Raw genomic sequence first — 19,078 nt, forward strand, 5'->3', positions numbered from 1 at the left:
CTGGTCAGAACAGAACAATTTGGATGCAAAGTTTAAAATAGTTTAAAACCACTTGTTCTCTGTCTGGGCCATTTGCTCTAAGTTCAGAATTCTGCTTAAATATTCTGCATGTGTAAGAAACATTTGAAGGCAGAATGCTATGTGGCAGTCTCTCAATATAACCTTTTACCTCCACTGTTGATTGATTCAAGTCATGACCCATAAATCAGTGTTTTCAAAGAAGACAACTTTGAGAGCCAGTTAGAGACTCAAAAGTGCAAACCACTTTTCTTCGTTGCAGATATCAAGGAATCAGGCACGTAAAAAAATGTCTGCAAAACCCAAGCTGCACTACTTCAATGGACGTGGCCGCATGGAAACCATTCGGTGGCTCCTGGCAGCAGCTGGGGTTGAGGTTGGCTTCTGGTCTTTTCTACTGAGATCCTATGACAAATATGTGCTTTTGCTGTTCCTTCTGAAAATGGGACTGAGCAGCAGTTTCAAACTCTGCCTTGAGTGCATTGCTGAGCAGGCCAAGAGTGACAATGAGCTTACCCTGGGCAGGGGACAGGTTCCTGTTTCACTTGCATGCATCATTTGCAAAGCCTGCAGGTAGCACCAGAAATGCTTTTCCTCTGTAGCTGGAGAGAGAAGAAATTCAAAAGCCCAGCATCAGAAACTGGCTTCTTAATCTTCTGATAACAGAGGTCAAGCACCTGCAATTCTAAGTTCCTTCAATTAAATTCCAATGTCCAAAACAGCAAGAGATTATTATTGCTGCAATGATGTAGTTTATCTTTGAAGGGACTGAGTATTGTAAACCACAAAGTAATTTTCTTTAACTTCTGACATATTCTGATACTAAACAAGAGATGGAGTATGGGAATCTGTGTTTTTCAATATCCCTGGGTTTCTGTCTCAGTGATGGCCAATGTGCCTGAAAGCTTTCAAATATGATTTATGTTATAAAAAATAAAATTGCCCAAAACATATCACTTTAGGCCTTTTTACCTAAATGAAGAGGAAGCTAAATCATGGACAGACAACAGAACTTTTCTTTTCTCCTTGCTCCAGTTTGAAGTATCTTACCTGGAATAAAACGAGGATCTGACAAAGTTACAGAAGGGTAAGTTTCCTTCACTTTTAAATTATAACAGCAGCAGTAGTAAAAATAACAAGAATCAGAATTAGAATTATAGTTAGAGTTACTTGTCTGAGAACACTTAAGAATTGTTAAGTCTTAGTGCCTTAAAAAGAAAGTCTCTTAACTGCATTGTACATGAGCTCTCAGAGGTGCAGACTGCTGTGTGTTAGGTGCTATCATCCACCCAGTTCCTTCCACCTTCACGGAATCACAGAAGGGCTGAGGTCAGAAGGGACCTCTCAAGATTACCTACTCCACCTCTCCTCTTCAAGCAGGGCCGCCTCCAGCCAGGTACTCAGGACCATGTCCAGCTGGGTTTTGAGTATCTCCAAGGATGGAGAATTTACAGCTTCTCTGGAGAGCCCACACAGTCAGAGAGCCTTTCTTGAAGTTCAGATGGTTGACTCTCCTTTGCTTCAGCTTGTGTCCATTGCTTTCCATCCTCTGGCAATAGAGGCTTTTGTCTTCAGAGGGTCTTAAAATTCATTAGCGTCTTAGATGGCCTACAAATGTTTTGTTTTATAATCCCTATGAAAACAGAGTTCCAGATTTCTGAGTTTACCTGTTCCTCTGCTGCATTCCTGCTTCCCAAGGCAAAAACCCACCGTTCTGGCTTCAGCTTCTGTCTTCCTGAACATGATAATTATGTCTCCTCAAACCAAATTGCACATCTGTGCTCTTCACCTGGCCTGTGAAAAGCAATCTGAGCTAGGGGTAGTATTTGCAGTCCTGCTGTCCTGTAGGAATAATGACTTGGTCCCCCTGTTATAGGCTGCCTTTGAAAACATATTTTGGGACTGTCGTGGTTTGAGAGGAAATGAAGTTTTTTTGGGATGGTGTGGTCACACCAATCGGTGTTCAGATTTTAATATTGGCACCTGGTTTGTCCACTGAGGACATGGATACGCCTCTGAGAACACAGGGTGTTAAAAGCTGTGAACTCCTAGGGTAAACTCTCTTTTGGTTCCGGTCTTGGAAGAGAACAGACCTTCCCCTGCCCGGCTCTGAGCTGGGCAGGGGGAGGGGAGCCATGTGGCCGGAGGGAGGTAGGCCAGGCCTGGGCCAAAGGGTGGAGAAGCACTGCGAGGGCTTTGGGCAGCCGTCCCCCATTTCCCCTAACCGGAGGGAGAGAGAGAGAGAGAGAGAGAGAGAGAGAGAGAGAGAGAGAGAGAGAGAGAGAGCAGCCTGTGCCTGTGATAGCGCGGCTGGCGTGACGGAGAAGGGGGGGTGCCCAGCAGGGCAGCCAGCCGTGGGAGTTCATGAACCAAACTGGCAGAGCCTGGGACTTTTAACCCTTCTTGGAATGATGGAAACCTTGCAAATGCTGATTCCTCCTGGAGTTGATGAGATTGAGAGAAGTTGAGAAGAATCCTAGGTGGGAGGAGATGATGGAGTGGCCTTTGGCTGGACTTTTCTTGAATAGCCATGACAGAACTCTTGAGTTCCTGTGACACAGAGACTGCATCTAGGGGGAGGCAATGGCTCAGAGCCAGGAGAGTGCAGTGATGTGAAAGTGTGTGAACAGAGACGATGGGTGAGGAGGGTGGTGGTAGTGCCCTCTGTCTTCGAAGAAGAAGAAGAAGAGGAAGATGATCTCTGTTCAAGAGACCACTCAGCCCCAGGGGGTGAAATTTGGGGGGGACAGGTGTCCCAAAAGGAGAGGGACTGTGCTCTGTTTGGAGCTGGACAAAGCATCCTTTAAGGGAAAAACCCTAGAAGCAGCTGTGGTCCATGTGCAGTGGTGAGAGCACTGCACAATGGAAGGAAGAGGTCACGATGGCAAAATGTTCTCCGGGCGGTGCCACACGTGACACGGAAACATGAGAGATTTCGACTGTTTCCTGGGGAAGTCTGTGGTGCAAGTGGGACTCCTCTCTTCTCGAGGAATTGAGAATTGATTATCTAAAGGGTGGTGATGGACTGAGAGCAAGTGATGTAAAGGGTGGTAACGGAATTAGGAAATTTGGTGGGGGGAGGAGGAGGAAATTTGGAAGGTTTTCATCCTGTGTTCTGTATTTTTTCCTTGTAGTTTTAGGTTAATAAAGTTTTTTTTCTTTCAATCTCAAGCTGGAGCCTGGTCTGTTCTGTCTCTGATCACACCTCACAGTAGATACCAGGAAAAGAGGTATTCTCATGGAAGCACTGGCATTTTGCCAGGCTCAAACCATGACAGGGACACAGGCAGAAAGCTAAATGCACCCTTGCAAAGGGGACATAGCTGATCATTTATCTGAGTCAAGAAATAGGATTCCCTAAAGCAAAAACCCTTCCTGACTCTCTGATCTGATAGATCTCTGTCTGGAGAAGTATTAATTCTTCCTTCAGGCTAAGATAAGACTTCTGCATGCTAGCAGAAGTGTTGCATGGCTCCAGCATCAGTCCAAGAGATATTTGGTTCCTGCAGGAATCTCATGGAACTCACTTCTTGTTCCCCACTTCATGCCTATACAGATGAGCTGCCATTTGTAAAGTCAATAAAGTTGTCACAAAGATCTTTTATGCTTTTATATTCACTATTATTTATTTATTCATTATTATTCAGATGATATGTTGGCCAGTGCTTAGAAAGTGCAGATGTATTTAGCCAAACATGACAGAAAGTGCCTGGACCAGATCCTTCAGTCCTTTTTGTCTGTATTAGCCTCCATGAAAATCCCCTGTGCTAGAGCCATGCAGTGCTTGTACCTTTCAGTGTGCGACAGTTGCAAGTTCTGCATGTGGCTGTTTCCTCAAATCTAAAATTCCCACAACTTCATTGCTATAGTGTTAAGTTATTACCATGTCACTAAGAAGAGGTTGCTGCATGCTGAGCATTTTCCTCACCTTCCAGTAAGAATGAGGAAGGTTGCTCCCAAAAGGGTTGTCAAGCATTGGAACAGGCTGCCCAAGGAAGAGGTTGAGTCATTGTGTGAAGGGGTGCACTTGGGGACATGGTTTAGTGGTGGAATTGGGCACCGTTGGTCTTACAATTGGATTTTATGATCTTGGGATTTTTTTATCCAGCCAGATTGATTCAGATTCCAAAGAAGAAATAATACATGTGGTTCCTTTGCCTAACACATGCTGGTGGTTGTCACTGAGGGACTGAAGGTCTCCTTGTGTTATTCCCTTTGGCCTAGATGGATCCCTGCTCTTTCAGCAAGTGCCGATGGTAGAGATCGACGGGATGAAGCTGGTGCAGACCAGAGCCATTCTCAACTACATAGCAACGAAGTACAACCTCTATGGGAAGGACATGAAGGAGAGAGCCCTGTACTGTAACAGTGCCACCTTTGCTTGTTATTCCCCAGCTCACCCTGTAGCTCAGTGAAACACAAGGGTATCCCCGCTCACAGCTCCTTTCAGTGGGAGAGAGCGGCGCTGCTTTGTGCTGCGTGAGATGACTGTGGCTGCAGCTGATGTCTACAGCAGAGATAGCCAGCTGCATTCCAAAGGGGAAGTGAGCCCAGGAATCATCAGTCAGAGGTCAATGCACTTATCAGAAGAAAGCAGTCACAGGGACAGACTGTCCTACTGATGCTGCTGTTCATTTTCTCCTGCAGTTGTCAGCAGCATCATTTTCTCCTCATCACATTCAGGGCAATGTCTTTAAAGGGATCAAAACCCCTCCTCTCTCTTATAGCCAGGAATTAGTACAGATTTAATAACAGGTTATTAAAGGACAGGACTCCTAGGGCACATGTTTTGACCTGAGGTATATCTGAATTCTTGGAATTAATTATCCCAGGTAAACACATGTGTCAAGATATTGGCTAGATATTTGTATGGACCTGATGTTAGAGTCTGGCTGATTGGATTTTTAACATGAGTCTGGATGGCACACTTGACAATTCTGTAGTCAGGTTCACAAACCCATAGTCCAGACTTCCAGACAAGAATCAGTCCCAGTAGGAAATGAGAGGGCTACAGTCTTTAGGTTTCCCTAGGAATTTTGCATTTTCCTTTGGCCCAAATTCCTCTCACCAAGCCTGTTCCCAGTGCAACTGCATTCTGGGGGGAACTTTGCCATGGTATGTGTGTGGGGAATAGAATGGGCAGGGATTTCCCAGCATCTCAGTGAGGTTGTGCCAGGAGTTATGGTGCTCTTCAGACCTATTGTGAATCTGACCTGAGCAAGTGGATCTATTCCTTTCAGAATCGATATGTACGTGGAAGGAATGTTTGATCTGAATGAGTTACTCATCGTGTATGAACTCCAACCAGCAGACAAAAAGGAGGAATATTTTGCAAATATGATGGACAAGGCTGAAAACAGATACTTCCCAGTCTTTGAGAAGGTATGTGGCAAAGAGCTTGTAGCTCAATTGATGCTTTTACATTGTACCTCCATCCTGGAAGCACACAAGTTTTATGGAGGAAAACAAGAGAAACTGCCACTGGAAAAATCCATGCTCTAGTTTTTAGTGGTGCCTGGATTAAGGTGGAGACAGGACACTACAGAGGGGACAGAAGGCACTTCAAACCTGGGAGAGATGTACAGCTGCAAAAACCCAGCACACACTGAGCTCCCCAACTGTCCAAGTTTCAATGTGTGTGTTGAGACAAAAGACACCATAGCACTGGCTTTGACATCAAGTTTCCTCCTGAAGTGCCCATGGCCCTGTACCATACATGCTGTGGAAAAGCATTGCAGTTCCTTCTGGGTCTCACACAGCTTTGCCTTCAATGCAGCTCCAGCAGCCAAGGCCAGATGAGCACAACTGAGCTGCCAGACAGAAATGTAGAAGTGAAAGAGCTGGTAGATGATGCCTAGCATGGCAGTGCCTTCAGATCACTGTTTGTACCACAGGTGTTTGAACTTCATTTCCTTCTTGCACTGACAACTCTTTGCAATGTGTGACCCTACTTTGACGATGTCATATTATTTATGAGGAAGAACTGATAAAAGACAGAAACAACATCATCTGCTTCTGGTTCTCTGTTTTAGGTTTTGAAAGACCGTGGAAAAGACTTTTTGGTCGGCAACCAGCTGAGCAGAGCGGATGTTCAATTACTTGAAATCATTTTGATGGTAGAGGAGTGGAAGCCTGACATACTTCCGAAATTTCCTCTCTTGCAGGTAAATGAATGGGCAGTTTGAATGGAGAATGAATAGGAAAAGCCACTGACTGAAAGTGGCTGAGAAATATGGGGAGTGAGTGAGTCAGAAGTGACATGGAAAATATTCAAGTATTGTAAGAACTTTTAGCTGGCCTCACATACTCATTGTTATTACCCTGATCTGTCACTACGACCCCAAAAGCATAAGAAGGGGAAGCATAAAGTTTCTTCTGCAGCATCCCGCTGTAATGTGACTTTCGGAGCATGGATAACATTGAAATGTCTGACAGTTGCAAGGATTCTTAAGAACTGTTCTGTTTCGGTTTTGTTTTACAGAGTTTCAAAGCAAGACTAAGCAATATCCCCACAATAAAGAAATTCCTGCAGCCTGGCAGCCAGAGGAAAACACCAACAACAGAGGAGGATATCACCAGAGCAATCAAAATATTCCGCTCTTGAGCAGCATTCTAAGCCCATCGAAGCTGTATTTCTTTGTATTTGTTGTTAGTGGCAAAGTGAAATTAATGGAATTAGTGAAAAAATAAAAGGGTTTTGATTTCTCTTTCCTTAGCTACAGGAGTGATTTTAGCCTACTGCAGACACTTCAATGTAAAGCTACCTGAGTGTACCCGCAAAGGAAATAGTTCACTAAATAGGGGGTATATTGGACAACACAGAATACCTTAAATAACTAAAGAAAATACCTGAAATAAATTCTTACTATTGATACTCAAAACTCAGCTGTTCATTGATTTCTTGCTGCTACTTCTATGCCTGAGATCTGTCTGGCTCTGTTTTGCTGGCATTCCCAAGAATTGTTGGAAAATTAGGAGAGATTTTCCCAAAGGGTAGGTCTTTGTCACGGTACAGCTAGTCTGTAGCTGGACTGATAAATCTGGCTATAATATGAAACCTAATTTGGCTCTTCTAGTTCAATCAATAGCTCCCTAGGTGAAGAGTGAGAGGATAGATTTGAACTCAAACAGAGCACCCCAATTAATCCCTTCCACACATTCACAGAATCACAGAATTTCTTGGTTCGAAGAGACCTTTAAGATCATTGAGTCCGACCCACGCTCCAACACCTCAACTAGAACATGGCACCAAGTGCTATATCCTGTCTTTTTTTAAACACATCGAGGGATGGTTACTCCACCACCTCCCTGGGCAGGTGATTCCAGTATCTGACTACTCTTTCTGCTAAAAATTTCCTCTTAATTCTAGCCTGTATCTCCCTTGGCGCAGCTTGAGACTGTGTCCTCTTGTTCCGAGTGTTGTTGCCTGGTGAAAGAGACCTACCCCCACCTCCCCACAGCCACCCTTCAGGAAGCTGAAGAGAGTGATAAGGTCACCTCTGAGTCTCCATTTCTCCAGGCTGAACAACCCCAGCTCCCTCTGTCATTCCTCACAGGGCTTGTGTTCCAAGCCCCTCACCAGCCTCGTTGCCCTCCTCTGGACACACTCAAGCATCTCAACGTCCTTCCCACACTGAGGGGCCCAGAACTGGACACAGCACTCAAGGTGTGGGCTCACCAGTGCCAAGTACAGGGAATGACCTCCCCGCTCCTGCTGGCTACACTATTCCTGATACTAGCCAGGATGCCATTGGCCTTCTTGGCCACCTGGGCACACTGCTGGCTCATGTTCAGTCGACTGTCAACCAGCACCCCAAGGCCCTTTTGTCCTGAGCACTGTCCAGCCACACCATCCCCAGCCTGTAACGTTGCAGGGGGTTATTGTGGCCAAAGTGCAGGACTCGGCACTTGGACTTATTGAACTTCATCCCATTAGATTCTGCCCATCCATCCAACCGTTCCAGGTCCCTCTGCAAAGCCCTCCGTCCCTCTAACAGACCTACACTTGCTCCCAGCTTAGTGTCATCTGCAAATTTGCTAATGAAAGACTCTAAACCCTCATCCATGTCATCTATAAAAATATTGAACAGAACTGGCCCCAGCACAGAGCCCTGAGGGACACCACCGGTGACTGGCCGCCAGCTGGATGCAGCTCCATTCACCACCACTCTCTGGGCCTGGCCATCCAGCCAGTTCTGAACCCAGCAAAGAGTGCTCCTGTCCAAGCCACGGGCTGCCAGCTTGTCTCGGAGTATGCTGTGGGACACAGTGTCAAAGGCCTTGCTCATATCCAAATAAACAACATCAACAGCCTTCCCTGAATCCACTAGGCAGGTTACCTGGTCATAAAAGGTGACCAGGTTGGTTAAACATGACCTACCCCTCCTAAACCCATGCTGACTGGGTCTGATAGCCTGGCCATCTTGTAATTTCTGTGTGATGGCACTTCATAAAAACTGTTCCATTATTTTGCGAGGTATTGAGGTCAGGCTGGTCTATAATTACCAGGATCCTCCTTTGCACCCTTTTTGTGAATGGGTATCACATTGGCCAGCTTCCAGTCATCCGGAACCTCACCAGTGAGCCAGAAATGCAGAGACATTACTGGTCAAAGTACTGGGCTGTGTTAAGACCCAGACCAACCAGCAGCTGAGGCCTGGTAGTTTAGAGCTGCCTATATAGGAAACTGTGGACAATAAAACACCCTGCTTGGTGAGGACTTGGTGAGTCCATGCTGTTTCTGCCTCCAACCAACCAACCACCCATAACGTAAGAGGTCAAGCATTTTTTCTGAGAAATGCCAGGAAAAACCTGCAGGTTCTGGTTAGCTGAGGCAGAACGGTTTGGATTCATCTTTCCTCTGAGCTTAACTTGGAATATGCTTGGACCAGAGTTCCTTCTGCACCTCTGCTTTGTCACTAGACATTTAAACTATTCTACTGCAGCCTCACCCATGTGTCCTTTATCAGAAGGTCTATTGCAGCAGCTAAAAGCCCTTTGCAGACTCTGAGAAACAAATGCTTGTCACCAGTTTAAAAGTTGTTGAAAAAGGAGGAGTCAGGATGGTGTCAGGTCTTAGTGAGACATTGGAATGTAGGATTTCATGTTGACTTACATCACTGTATATTAAACCAAATTTTATACAAATTGTAGTCAGGTTGCTCATTCTAATCACCTAAATCAAGCTCCCCAGCTGAGGTTAGCAAGACTGTGGAACTTTGATAAGTATATGCATTTATGTAGTGAAATGTGCTCCTGCTCAGGGCAGGAGATTGGAACTAGATGATCTTTAAGGTCCCTTCTACTCCAAACCATTCTATGATTCTGTGATACTATTTAAACACCAAATAAACCAAGTTTGTATATGAAAGAGTCATTGCCCTAAATCCAGCTACAGCTGGAGGCCTGGCAGTTTTCAGCTGGGCAAACTCAGGGCTCTGTAGCTCTTGCTAAAGCCAGCAGTTTCTTCATGAGAAATGTCATGCTTTGGAACCAGTGTTTGTCATCAAAAAAGGAAATAAACCAACATTTTCAGCAGCAAAGCATGTAAAGCAGGAGAGTTATTGCAGGAGCTCTTTCTCTCCAGCCTCACTGAAGCATTCGGACTTGCAGCTAGTGTCCAGGAAGGATCTGAGGGAGAAAGCCCCTTCCTACTGCAACAAACCTTTTTTTTTTTTTGTGCAATTAATACAACCTCCCTGTGCAACATAAGTAGAATATCCCATCTCACTGCTGTGTTCAGGGTAATTCAAAAACTTTTGCCTGTATTTTCTGACCTTGACTTCAGGTACTGGCTACATGAATATTAACCACGAAGATTAGATAGGCAGGATGGTGCATGGAGGAGTATTCTGTATTGACATTTTGAAATCAATGCAGTTGGCAAAAGAAAAGAGTCAGGAGTGCAGAGGGCAGTTTGACTTCTGATACCACACTTCATTCACTGTCTCTCACAGTTCTCTTTGGTGTTGGGGCATATTTCTACTGAGTCAAAGTCAAGGAAACATTTTTTACAGAAAAAAATTCAAAACCAACCCCAATGTCCATTGATGAAATGGAGCACATGTGTCCTGAAGGAATATACACTAAGCAAGGCATAGAAGCTTGAGACAGATTTGAGCTGAACTAGTTGATGTGCTTTATGTTAAGTGGCAATGTGTAAAGAGTAAAAAAACAGAAAACATTGGAATAAAAGTGTGATTGGCATAGCAGCATTCTTTTCAACTAAGTGAGCTTTTCAGCCATTATAATTATTTTAAACTAGCAAATAGGAGGCATGTAGCCACTTTGTGCTAGCACAGATGTTCCCATTGACCATGACCTCTCATCTACCATCCATTTCTGCCTTGTCACCATTAGTCAGGAATTTATTTTCTGTAGGTGAGAAGTAACTTAACAGAGCTAATTGGTTTTGTTTGCTTAAGAGACAGAGGATTCCTATTTGCAGGGAAGTGTTTGTAGTTCTCTATAGGAGGAGCTCCATAGTTATATAATCGCAAGGGAGAACTGCTGAGAGCATAAGAGTGGGTTACATTGTGCACAAGGTAAGTGGGGATATTATGTTGGACATGTAGGGAGTTGTTGTACATGAAATTCAGTCATTGAATGGGATTTATAGATTAAATGTGTGTATGTACTTTCTTTACTAACATGGTTATGTGTACCAAATATTAAATTCTTAATCAGCTGCTTTTGGGGTGTTCAGAATTAATTAAAAGAAAGGTATAGCCCATAAGTGGGGAGGGTTTCCTCTCACCTCGTCCCTCCTACTGTAGAGAAGCTGACATGTTATTTACAAGGGCAATATGGTGGTGCTTTGGCCGTTTTCCTTTTGCTGCTGTTAAAGCTTCAGCCTTGTTGCTGACAGGGTGTCAATAGCTGTGAGGCTGGCACAGGTTGGGCACTGTTTGTGTGTTTGTGGCTGATGTGCACGCGTGGTTCTGAGTGGGGTGGGTGACAGTCTGCCTAGAAACTGTTGTTGCTTTAGGTTTCTGCCTAGAAATTGTTGTTGCTCGAAATTCCAGCGGAGTTGGAACTGGGCCAAGCAAGCATTGCCCTGAGGCTGTGCCTGTGGTAAAGGCAAATCTGATGGTACCAGAGGCAAAATTAATTTCCATGTTTTGGAGGTTTGTCTAACAAAATTACAGAAGCAGGGAGTGTTGTAAAAGAGGTTGACTGATGGAAAGAATTCCTTCCTGGCTGGTTATAATGGAGCATAATGGTTGCTGGGGAAAGCAGAGCAATTGCTGAGTTTATAGCATGTATCTGATTAAACAGTAAACTGTGTTCTGAAATAATGCCAAAATACGCAAAGAGCACACGCAGCTTTCTGGTCAGAACAGAACACTTTGAATGAAAATTGTTTTGATTGACTGCTTTTCTGTCTGGGCTAATTGCTCTAAGTTCAGAATTCTGCTTAAATATTCTGCATGTGTAAGTAATATTTGAAGGCAGAATGATACAAGGCTGTCTGTCTCTCATTCTATTCTTTTACCGACTCTATTGATTGATTCTAGTCTTGGGCAATAAATCATTGGTTTAAAAAAAGACAACAATAAAAGAGAATCAGAGAGTTGAATCCAGGTTTGTGAATGTTTATTGTGCAATCCTTCTATCTTCATTGCAGATACCAGGGAATCGGCACGTGGAAAAATGTCTGGAAAACCCAAGTTGCACTACTTCAATGGACGTGGCCGCATGGAACCAATTCGGTGGCTCCTGGCAGCAGCTGGGGTTGAGGTTGGCTTCTGGTCTTTTCTACTCAGATCCTATGACAAATATGTGCTTTTGCTGTTCCTTCTGAAAAGTGGGACTGAGCAGCAGTTTCAAACTCTGCCTTGAGTGCATTGCTGAGCAGGCCAAGAGTGACCACAAGCTTACCCTGGGCAGGGGACAGGTTCCTGTTTCACTTGCATGCATCATTTGCAAAGCCTGCAGGTAGCACCAGAAATGCTTTTCCCCTGCAGCTAGAGAGAGAAGAAATTTAAAAGTCCAGCAGCAGAACCTGGCTTCTTAATCTTCTGATAACAGAGGTCAAGCACCTGCAATTCAATTCTGAGTACCTTCAGTTAAATTCCAATGTCCAAAACTACCAGGGTTTTTTACCTGTGACATATTCTGATACTAAACGAGAGATGGAGTATGGCAATCTCTGTTTTTCAATATCTGTGGGTTTCTTTCTCAGTGATGGCCAGTGTGTCTGAAGGCTTTCAAATATGATTTATGTTGTAAAAATTAAAATTGCCCAAATCATATCACTTTAGGCTTTTTTACCTAAATGAGAAAGAAGCTAAATAATGGAATGACAGCAGAACTTTTATCCTTCCTCCAGTTTGAAGAATCTTACCTGGAAAAAAAGGAGGATCTGACAAAGTTACAAAAGGGTAAGTTTCCTTCACTTTTAAATTATAAAAGCAGCAATAGTAAAAATAACAAGAATCAGAATTAGAATTAGAGTTAGAGTTACTTGTCTGAGAACACTTAAGAATTGTTAAGACTTAGTGCCTTAGAAAGGAAATCTCTCCACTGCATTGTACATGAGCTCTCAGAGGTGCAGACTGCTGTGTGTTAGGTGCTATCATCCACCCAGTTCCTTCCACCTTCACTGAATCACAGAATGGCTGAGGTCAGAAGGGACCTCTCAAGATTATCTACTCCACCTCTCCTCTTCAAGCAGGGCCGCCTCCAGCCAGGTACTCAGGACCATGTCCAGCTGGGTTTTGAATATCTCCAAGGATGGAGAATTTACAGCTTCTCTGGAGAGCCCACACAGTCAGAGAGCCTTTCTTGAAGTTCAGATGGCTGACTCTCCTTTGTTGTGTTGCTCTAAATAGTTCATTTAGTTGTTGTTATGCACTCTGTTTTTTTCGTAAGTTGCTCTGATCACAAGTTTAGTCCTTTTCTCCCTTTTTCCCCCTAAGCCCCAGTACTAGTAATTTCTCCCTGGTTTAGCCCTCTCCTCTCACCCTCCTCACTTGTATCCCATTGGTTGCAGTTCTTTTCCTTCACCCTCTATTCCCCGGGATTAAAATCTCCCACCATGAGGCATTTCTCCTCTTTTCCCCAGGGATGTTGCCTGGATTTCCAGGTGATGCCTGTCAAGGAATAAAGTAGGATTTGGTCCCGAGGAGAAAAGCGCCTCAAGTCTTTTCCTTTTGTCCCCATAAAGGCTGTGATGGGCCAGGGTCCAGAGCAAGCTGGATCAGAACCGAACGGCCCCAGAGATCAGCCTTTACAGTTGGTGTCCCAGTGGTTGTCTCCCACGAGGTCTCACTTCTTTGCTTCACTATGTGACTGCTGCTTTCCATCCTATAGCAATAGAGGCTTTTGTCTTCAGATGATCTTAAAATTCATTAGCATCTTAGGTTGCCTACAAAGTTGTTATTTTATAATCCCTATTGTTTGCCCAATTATCTCTCTATCAAAAAAACAAAATAAAAATTTAAATAACAGCAATTTTAATTGAATAGCTTAGGATATACAAAATCGGATACAATTTGGTTAAATTAAGAAATAATTTGGTTCCAATAATAGCACATAAGCAAAAAGATTACTGCGGAGTACGTAGTCCAAAGGTCCCTGGGCCCTTCGGGAGTTCATGTACAAACGTGCCAAACAAAAATTCACCCTTTTACCTTATCTGTCGGAGCCATCTCCTCAGATTTTTGATTCATCACACCTCTATCTCCGCCATATCACCACCTTTTAATGCACATGCTCCAGGTGGTCTTCGGGGGTCTTTTGGGATGAAGGCCCTCTTCTTCGTCAATGTCCTTTAATACACCTTTGGGACACGCATGCCATCTACCTAGTATAATGTAAGCCAAAACTAACATAATACCTTATTCGAAGCATCAAAACAATAAATCTCATATAATTAACATATCCTTAAAACCTAACCAGTATTTAACTCTTACCTGGGAATTTTTAGTAACCGTTATCTCCTGTTCCTTCCTACTTGAAATATCTAGAGGAAAGGGGGGGGGGGGGGTTGGAACGTCTCCTCTCCCTTTTGTCATAACATTTTAAACTATTTTATTATTCCTAAATATTAATTACATTATCAATATTAATTACTGTTTCAATTTTGTCAGCATGAATCACACCTATTTACCACACTATCAAAACAGAGTTCCAGATTTCAGAGTTTACCTGTTCCTCTGATGCATTCCTGCTTCCCAAGGCAACAACCCACCATGCTGGCTTCAGCTTCTGTCTTCCTGTACATGATAATCATGTTTCCTCCAAACCAAATTGCACGTCTGTGCTCTTCACCTGGCCTGTGAAAGGCAATCTGAGCTAGGGGTAGTATTTGCAGTCCTGCTGTCCTGTAGGAATAATGACTTGGTCCCCCTGTTACAGGCTGCCTTTCAAAACATATTTTGGGACACAAGCAGAAAGCTAAATGCACCCTTACAAAGGGGACATAGCTGATCATTTATCTGAGTCAAGAAATAGGATTCCCTAAAGCAAAAACCTTCCTGTAAGAATGAGGAAGGTTGCTCCCAAAAGGGCTGTCAAGCATTGGAACAGGCTGCCCAAGGAAGAGGTTGAGTCACTGCGTGCAGGCGTGCACTTGGGGACATGGTTTAGTGGTGGAATTGGGAACTGTTGGTCTTACAATTGGATTTGATGATCTTGGGATTTTTTATCCAGCCAGATTGATTCAGATTCTAAAGAAGAAGTAACACATGTGGTTCCTTTGCCTAACACGTGCTGGTGGTTGTCACTGAGGGACTGAAGGTCTCCTTGTGTTATTGCCTTTGGCCTAGATGGATCCCTGCTCTTTCAGCAAGTGCCGATGGTAGAGATCGACGGGATGAAGCTGGTGCAGACCAGAGCCATTCTCAACTACATAGCAACGAAGTACAACCTCTATGGGAAGGACATGAAGGAGAGAGCCCTGTACTGTAACAGTGCCACCTTTGCTTGTTATTCCCCAGCTCACCCTGTAGCTCAGTGAAACACAAGGGTATCCCAGCTCACAGCTCCTTTCAGTGGGAGAGGGCTGCGCTGCTTTGTGCTGCATGAGATGACTGTGGCTGCAGCTGATGTCTACAGCAGAGATAGCCAGCTGCATTCCAAAGGGGAAGTGAGCCCAGGAATCATCAGTCAGAGGTCAATGCACTTATCAGAAGAAAGCAGTCACGGGGACAGACTGTCCTACTGATACTGCTGTTCATTTTCTCCTGCAGTTGTCAGCAGCATCATTTTCTCCTCATCACATTCAGGGCAATGTCTTTAAGGAATCAAAAAGCCTCCTCTTTTTATAACCAGGAATTTGTACCAATATAATAACAGGTTATTAAAGGACAGGACTCCTAGGAAAGTTTTGACCTGAGGTATTTCTGAATGCTTGAAATTAAGAAGCCCTGGTAAACACATGTGTCAAGATATTGGCTAGATATTTGTATGGACCTGCTGTTAGAGTCTGGCTGATTGGATTTTTAACATGAGTCTGGATGGCACACTTGACAATTCTGTAGTCAGGTTCACAAACCCATATTCCAGACAAGAATCAGTCCCAGTAAAAATTGAGAGGGCTACAGTCTTTAGATTTCCCTAGGAATTTTGCATTTTCCTTTAGCCCAAGTTCCACCCCCCTGCAGCCTGCTCCCCGTGCAACTGCATTCTGGGGGGAACTTTGCCATGGTATGTGTGTGGGGAATAGAAGGGGCAGGGATTTCCCAGCATCTCCGTGAGGTTGTGCCAGGAGTTATGGTGCTCTTCAGAACTACTGTGAATCTGACCTGAGCAAGTGGATCTATTCCTTTCAGAATCGATATGTACGTGGAAGGAATGTTTGATCTGAATGAGTTACTCATGAAATATGGCTACCTACCAGCAGACCAAAAGGAGGAACATTTTGCAAATATGATGGACAAGGCTGAAAACAGATACTTCCCAGTCTTTGAGAAGGTATGTGGCAAAGAGCTTGTAGCTCAATTGATCCTGTTACCTTGCACCTCCATCCTGGAAGCACACAAGTTTTAGGGAGGAAAACAAGTGAAACTGCCACTGGAAAAATCCATGCTCTGGTTTTCAGTGGTGCCAGGATTAAGATGGAGACAGGACACTACAGAGGGGACAGAAGGCACTTCAAACCTGGGAGAGATGTACAGCTGCAAAAACCCAGCACACACTGAGCTCCCCAAATGTCCATGTTTCAATGTGTGTGTTGTTTCAGACAAAAGACACCATAGCACCAGCTTTGACATCAAGTTTCCTCCTGAAGTGCCCATGGCCCTGTACCATACATGCTGTGGAAAAGCATTGCAGTTCCTTCTGGGTCTCTCACAGCTTAGCCTTCATTTTATTTACGAGAAAAGAACTGATAAAAGACAGAGAAACGGCATAATCTAATTTTGGTGGGTTTTTTTTTTTTAGGTTTTGAAAGACCATGGAAAAGACTTCTTGGTTGGCAACCAGCTGAGCAGGGCGGATGTTCAATTACTTGAAATCATTTTAATGGCAGAGGAGTGCAAACCTGATACACTTGCTAAATTTCCTCGCTTGCAGGTAAATGATTGATCAGTTTCAATAGAGAATGAAAGGAAAGGACAACTGATTTAAATTGGCTGAGAAATATGGGAGAGTGAGTGGGTCAGAACTGACATGGAAAATACTAAAATGTCCTAAGTACTGTAGCTGGCCTCAGCTACTCTTTTTTTTAATTTATGGTACCTTCTCTCACTCAACCCCAAAAGAAAAAGAAGGGGAAGCATAAAGTTTCTTCTGCAGAATCCAGTTGTAATGTGACTTACAGAGCATGGATAACATTGAAATCTCTGACAGTTACAATGAGTCTTAAGCACTGCACTGTTTTGCTTTTGTTTTGTAGAGTTTCAAAGCAAGACTAAGCAATATCCCCACAATAAAGAAATTCCTGCAGCCTGGCAGCCAGAGGAAGCCGCTAATACGAGAGGAAGAGGTACCCAAAGTGATCAAAATTTTCTACTGAGTCTAAAGCTGCAGAAACTATTTCATTGTGCTTGCTGACAGTGGGAAAATAATGAAAACACGTAAAACCAAGGTTTTTGATTCTTCCAGCAAAGTAAATAGTTTGCTAAATAGGGGGTATATTGCACTACACAAAATGCCTTACTTAACTAAAGAGAATACCTGAAATAAATTCCTATGATTGATACTCAAAAGTTGGCTGTTCATTGATTTCTTGCTGCTACTTCTATGCCTGAGATCTGTCTGGTTCTGTTCCTCTGGCATTCCCAGGAATTGTTGGAAAATTAGGAGAGATTTTCCCAAACAGTAGGTCATGGTTTTTTTGTTTTTTTTTTTTTTTTCTGAGAAATGCCAGGAAAAGGTAGCAGGTTCTGGCTAGCTGAGGCAGAACAGTTTGGATTCATCTTTCCTTTTAGATTAATACGGAATATGCTTGGACCAGAGTTCCTTCTGCACCTCTGCTTTGTCACTAGACACTTGAAGTCCTGTTCTGCAGCTTCACCCATGTGTCCTTTATCAGAAGGTCTATTGCAGCAGCTGAGTCTGCCCTTTGCAGACTCTGAGAAACAAATGCTTGTCACCAGTTTAAAATTTATTGAGAAAGGAGGAGTCAGGATGGTGTCAGGTCTTAGTGAGACATTGGAATGTAGGATTTCATGTTGACTTACATCACTGTATATTAAAACAAATTTTATAAGTCAGGTTGCTCATTCTAATCACCTAAATCAAGCTCCCCAGTTGAGGTTAGCAAGACTGTGGAACTTTGATAAGTATGTGCATTTATGTAGTGAAATGTGTTCCTGCTCAGGGCAGGAGGTTGGAACTAGATGATCTTTAAGGTCCCTTCTACCCCAAACCATTCTATGATTCTGTGATACTATTTAAACACCAAATAAACCAAGTTTGTAAATGAAAGAGTCATTGCCCTAAATCCAGGGCAGTTAGAGGCCTGGCAGTTTTCAGCTGGGCAAACTCAGGGCTCTGTAGCTCTTGCTAAAGCCAACAGTTTCTTCATAAGAAATGTCATGCAGCTGGAACCAGTTTTTGTCATCAAAAAGGAAATAAACCCATGTTTTTCAGCAGCAAAGGATGTATTACAGAGAGTGGTTGCAGGAGCTGTTTCCTCCTGCCTCACTGAAGCATTTGGACAACATTGGCAGCTGCTGAGTGCCATCAGAAACTCTAGCCAGAAACGTGTGCTGTGGGTACTGACTCCATGCCATGAGGCATGCTCCGAGGCCGAGCTCTGGGCATGGCCGTGTGGTTTCAGGATCCCCCACAGAGATCCTGGGTTTTGGCCACACAGAGCCAGAGCCCCTGGGACAAGGCATGCTTGCATGCCTTGCAGAGGGGCTGCAGCCCCAGCCTCCTGCTGCTCACACAACCGCTGCTGCCTCGGGGGCCTCCAAGCTGTCCCCTGCTCACCTGGTCCTGGCCATGCCCCTGATGTGCAGCTGCCTCGGAGCCAGCCCAGTGGAAGTGTTGTCCAGAAACCGAGGTTTGTTACCCAGTGTGCAACGAACCAATAATTACACACTTAAGTGAGACATTGACTATTAATTTCAGAGTTCTGCAAGCCTGGTAGCTTGGTGGTATTCCAAAAATCAATGATGAGTTTTTACTATTCATTCATTTTTGTAAGCACAGTCAATAATGTTCATTGACTACAAGTCATCTAGTTCTCTTAATAATCAATGTTCTCTCTTCTATTGGTTTAATGATTCTCCCTCTTCTCATGCTAATTAGTCTACATGCTCACTGGGTCTTTCTCTTCTTTTGAGTTGGGTTTCTTGAGTCGGTGGGCTGTGAGTCAGTGGCGTGGGAATCTCTCCCTGCTGGAATTATCTTTTACCCATTCAGAGCTGATCTCAGCACAGTTGCTGAGTGGGATTTTTTAGCTTCTTCCTTATCTTGGGAGTTCTGCCAAACGCCCTTGTGGCCCGTAAATTCTGTTTTTTATGTATCCACTATCAGAGGTACATTGTTCTTTCCAAACCTTGTTAAACTCCCCCTAGGTTTGAGATCATTAAAACATGTTCAATCCTTAACAAGGCAATTCTCCTGACAAGTAATTTCTCTTTCCCACAGCTGGACTTCACTT

General features: G+C 43.9%; 1 protein-coding gene and 1 pseudogene across 1 annotated transcript; both read left to right on the forward strand.

Annotated features, from left to right (window-relative positions):
- The first annotated feature begins 292 nt into the window (after positions 1 to 292).
- LOC132325431 (glutathione S-transferase-like) lies at positions 293 to 6,899 on the forward strand (annotated as a pseudogene).
- A 4,745-nt stretch (positions 6,900 to 11,644) lies between these two features.
- On the forward strand, positions 11,645 to 17,171 carry LOC132325434 (glutathione S-transferase-like). The gene is made up of 6 exons (XM_059842770.1): positions 11,645 to 11,757; positions 12,350 to 12,401; positions 14,790 to 14,922; positions 15,795 to 15,936; positions 16,405 to 16,536; positions 16,859 to 17,171. Exons 1-6 carry the CDS (start codon positions 11,671 to 11,673, stop codon positions 16,976 to 16,978), a joined length of 666 nt encoding a protein of 221 aa, XP_059698753.1. The 5' UTR covers positions 11,645 to 11,670; the 3' UTR covers positions 16,979 to 17,171.
- The last annotated feature ends 1,907 nt before the right edge of the window (positions 17,172 to 19,078 follow it).

Source organism: Haemorhous mexicanus, chromosome 3, assembly GCF_027477595.1.
Source record: "Haemorhous mexicanus isolate bHaeMex1 chromosome 3, bHaeMex1.pri, whole genome shotgun sequence".
NCBI classification, from domain to species: Eukaryota; Metazoa; Chordata; class Aves; order Passeriformes; family Fringillidae; genus Haemorhous; species Haemorhous mexicanus.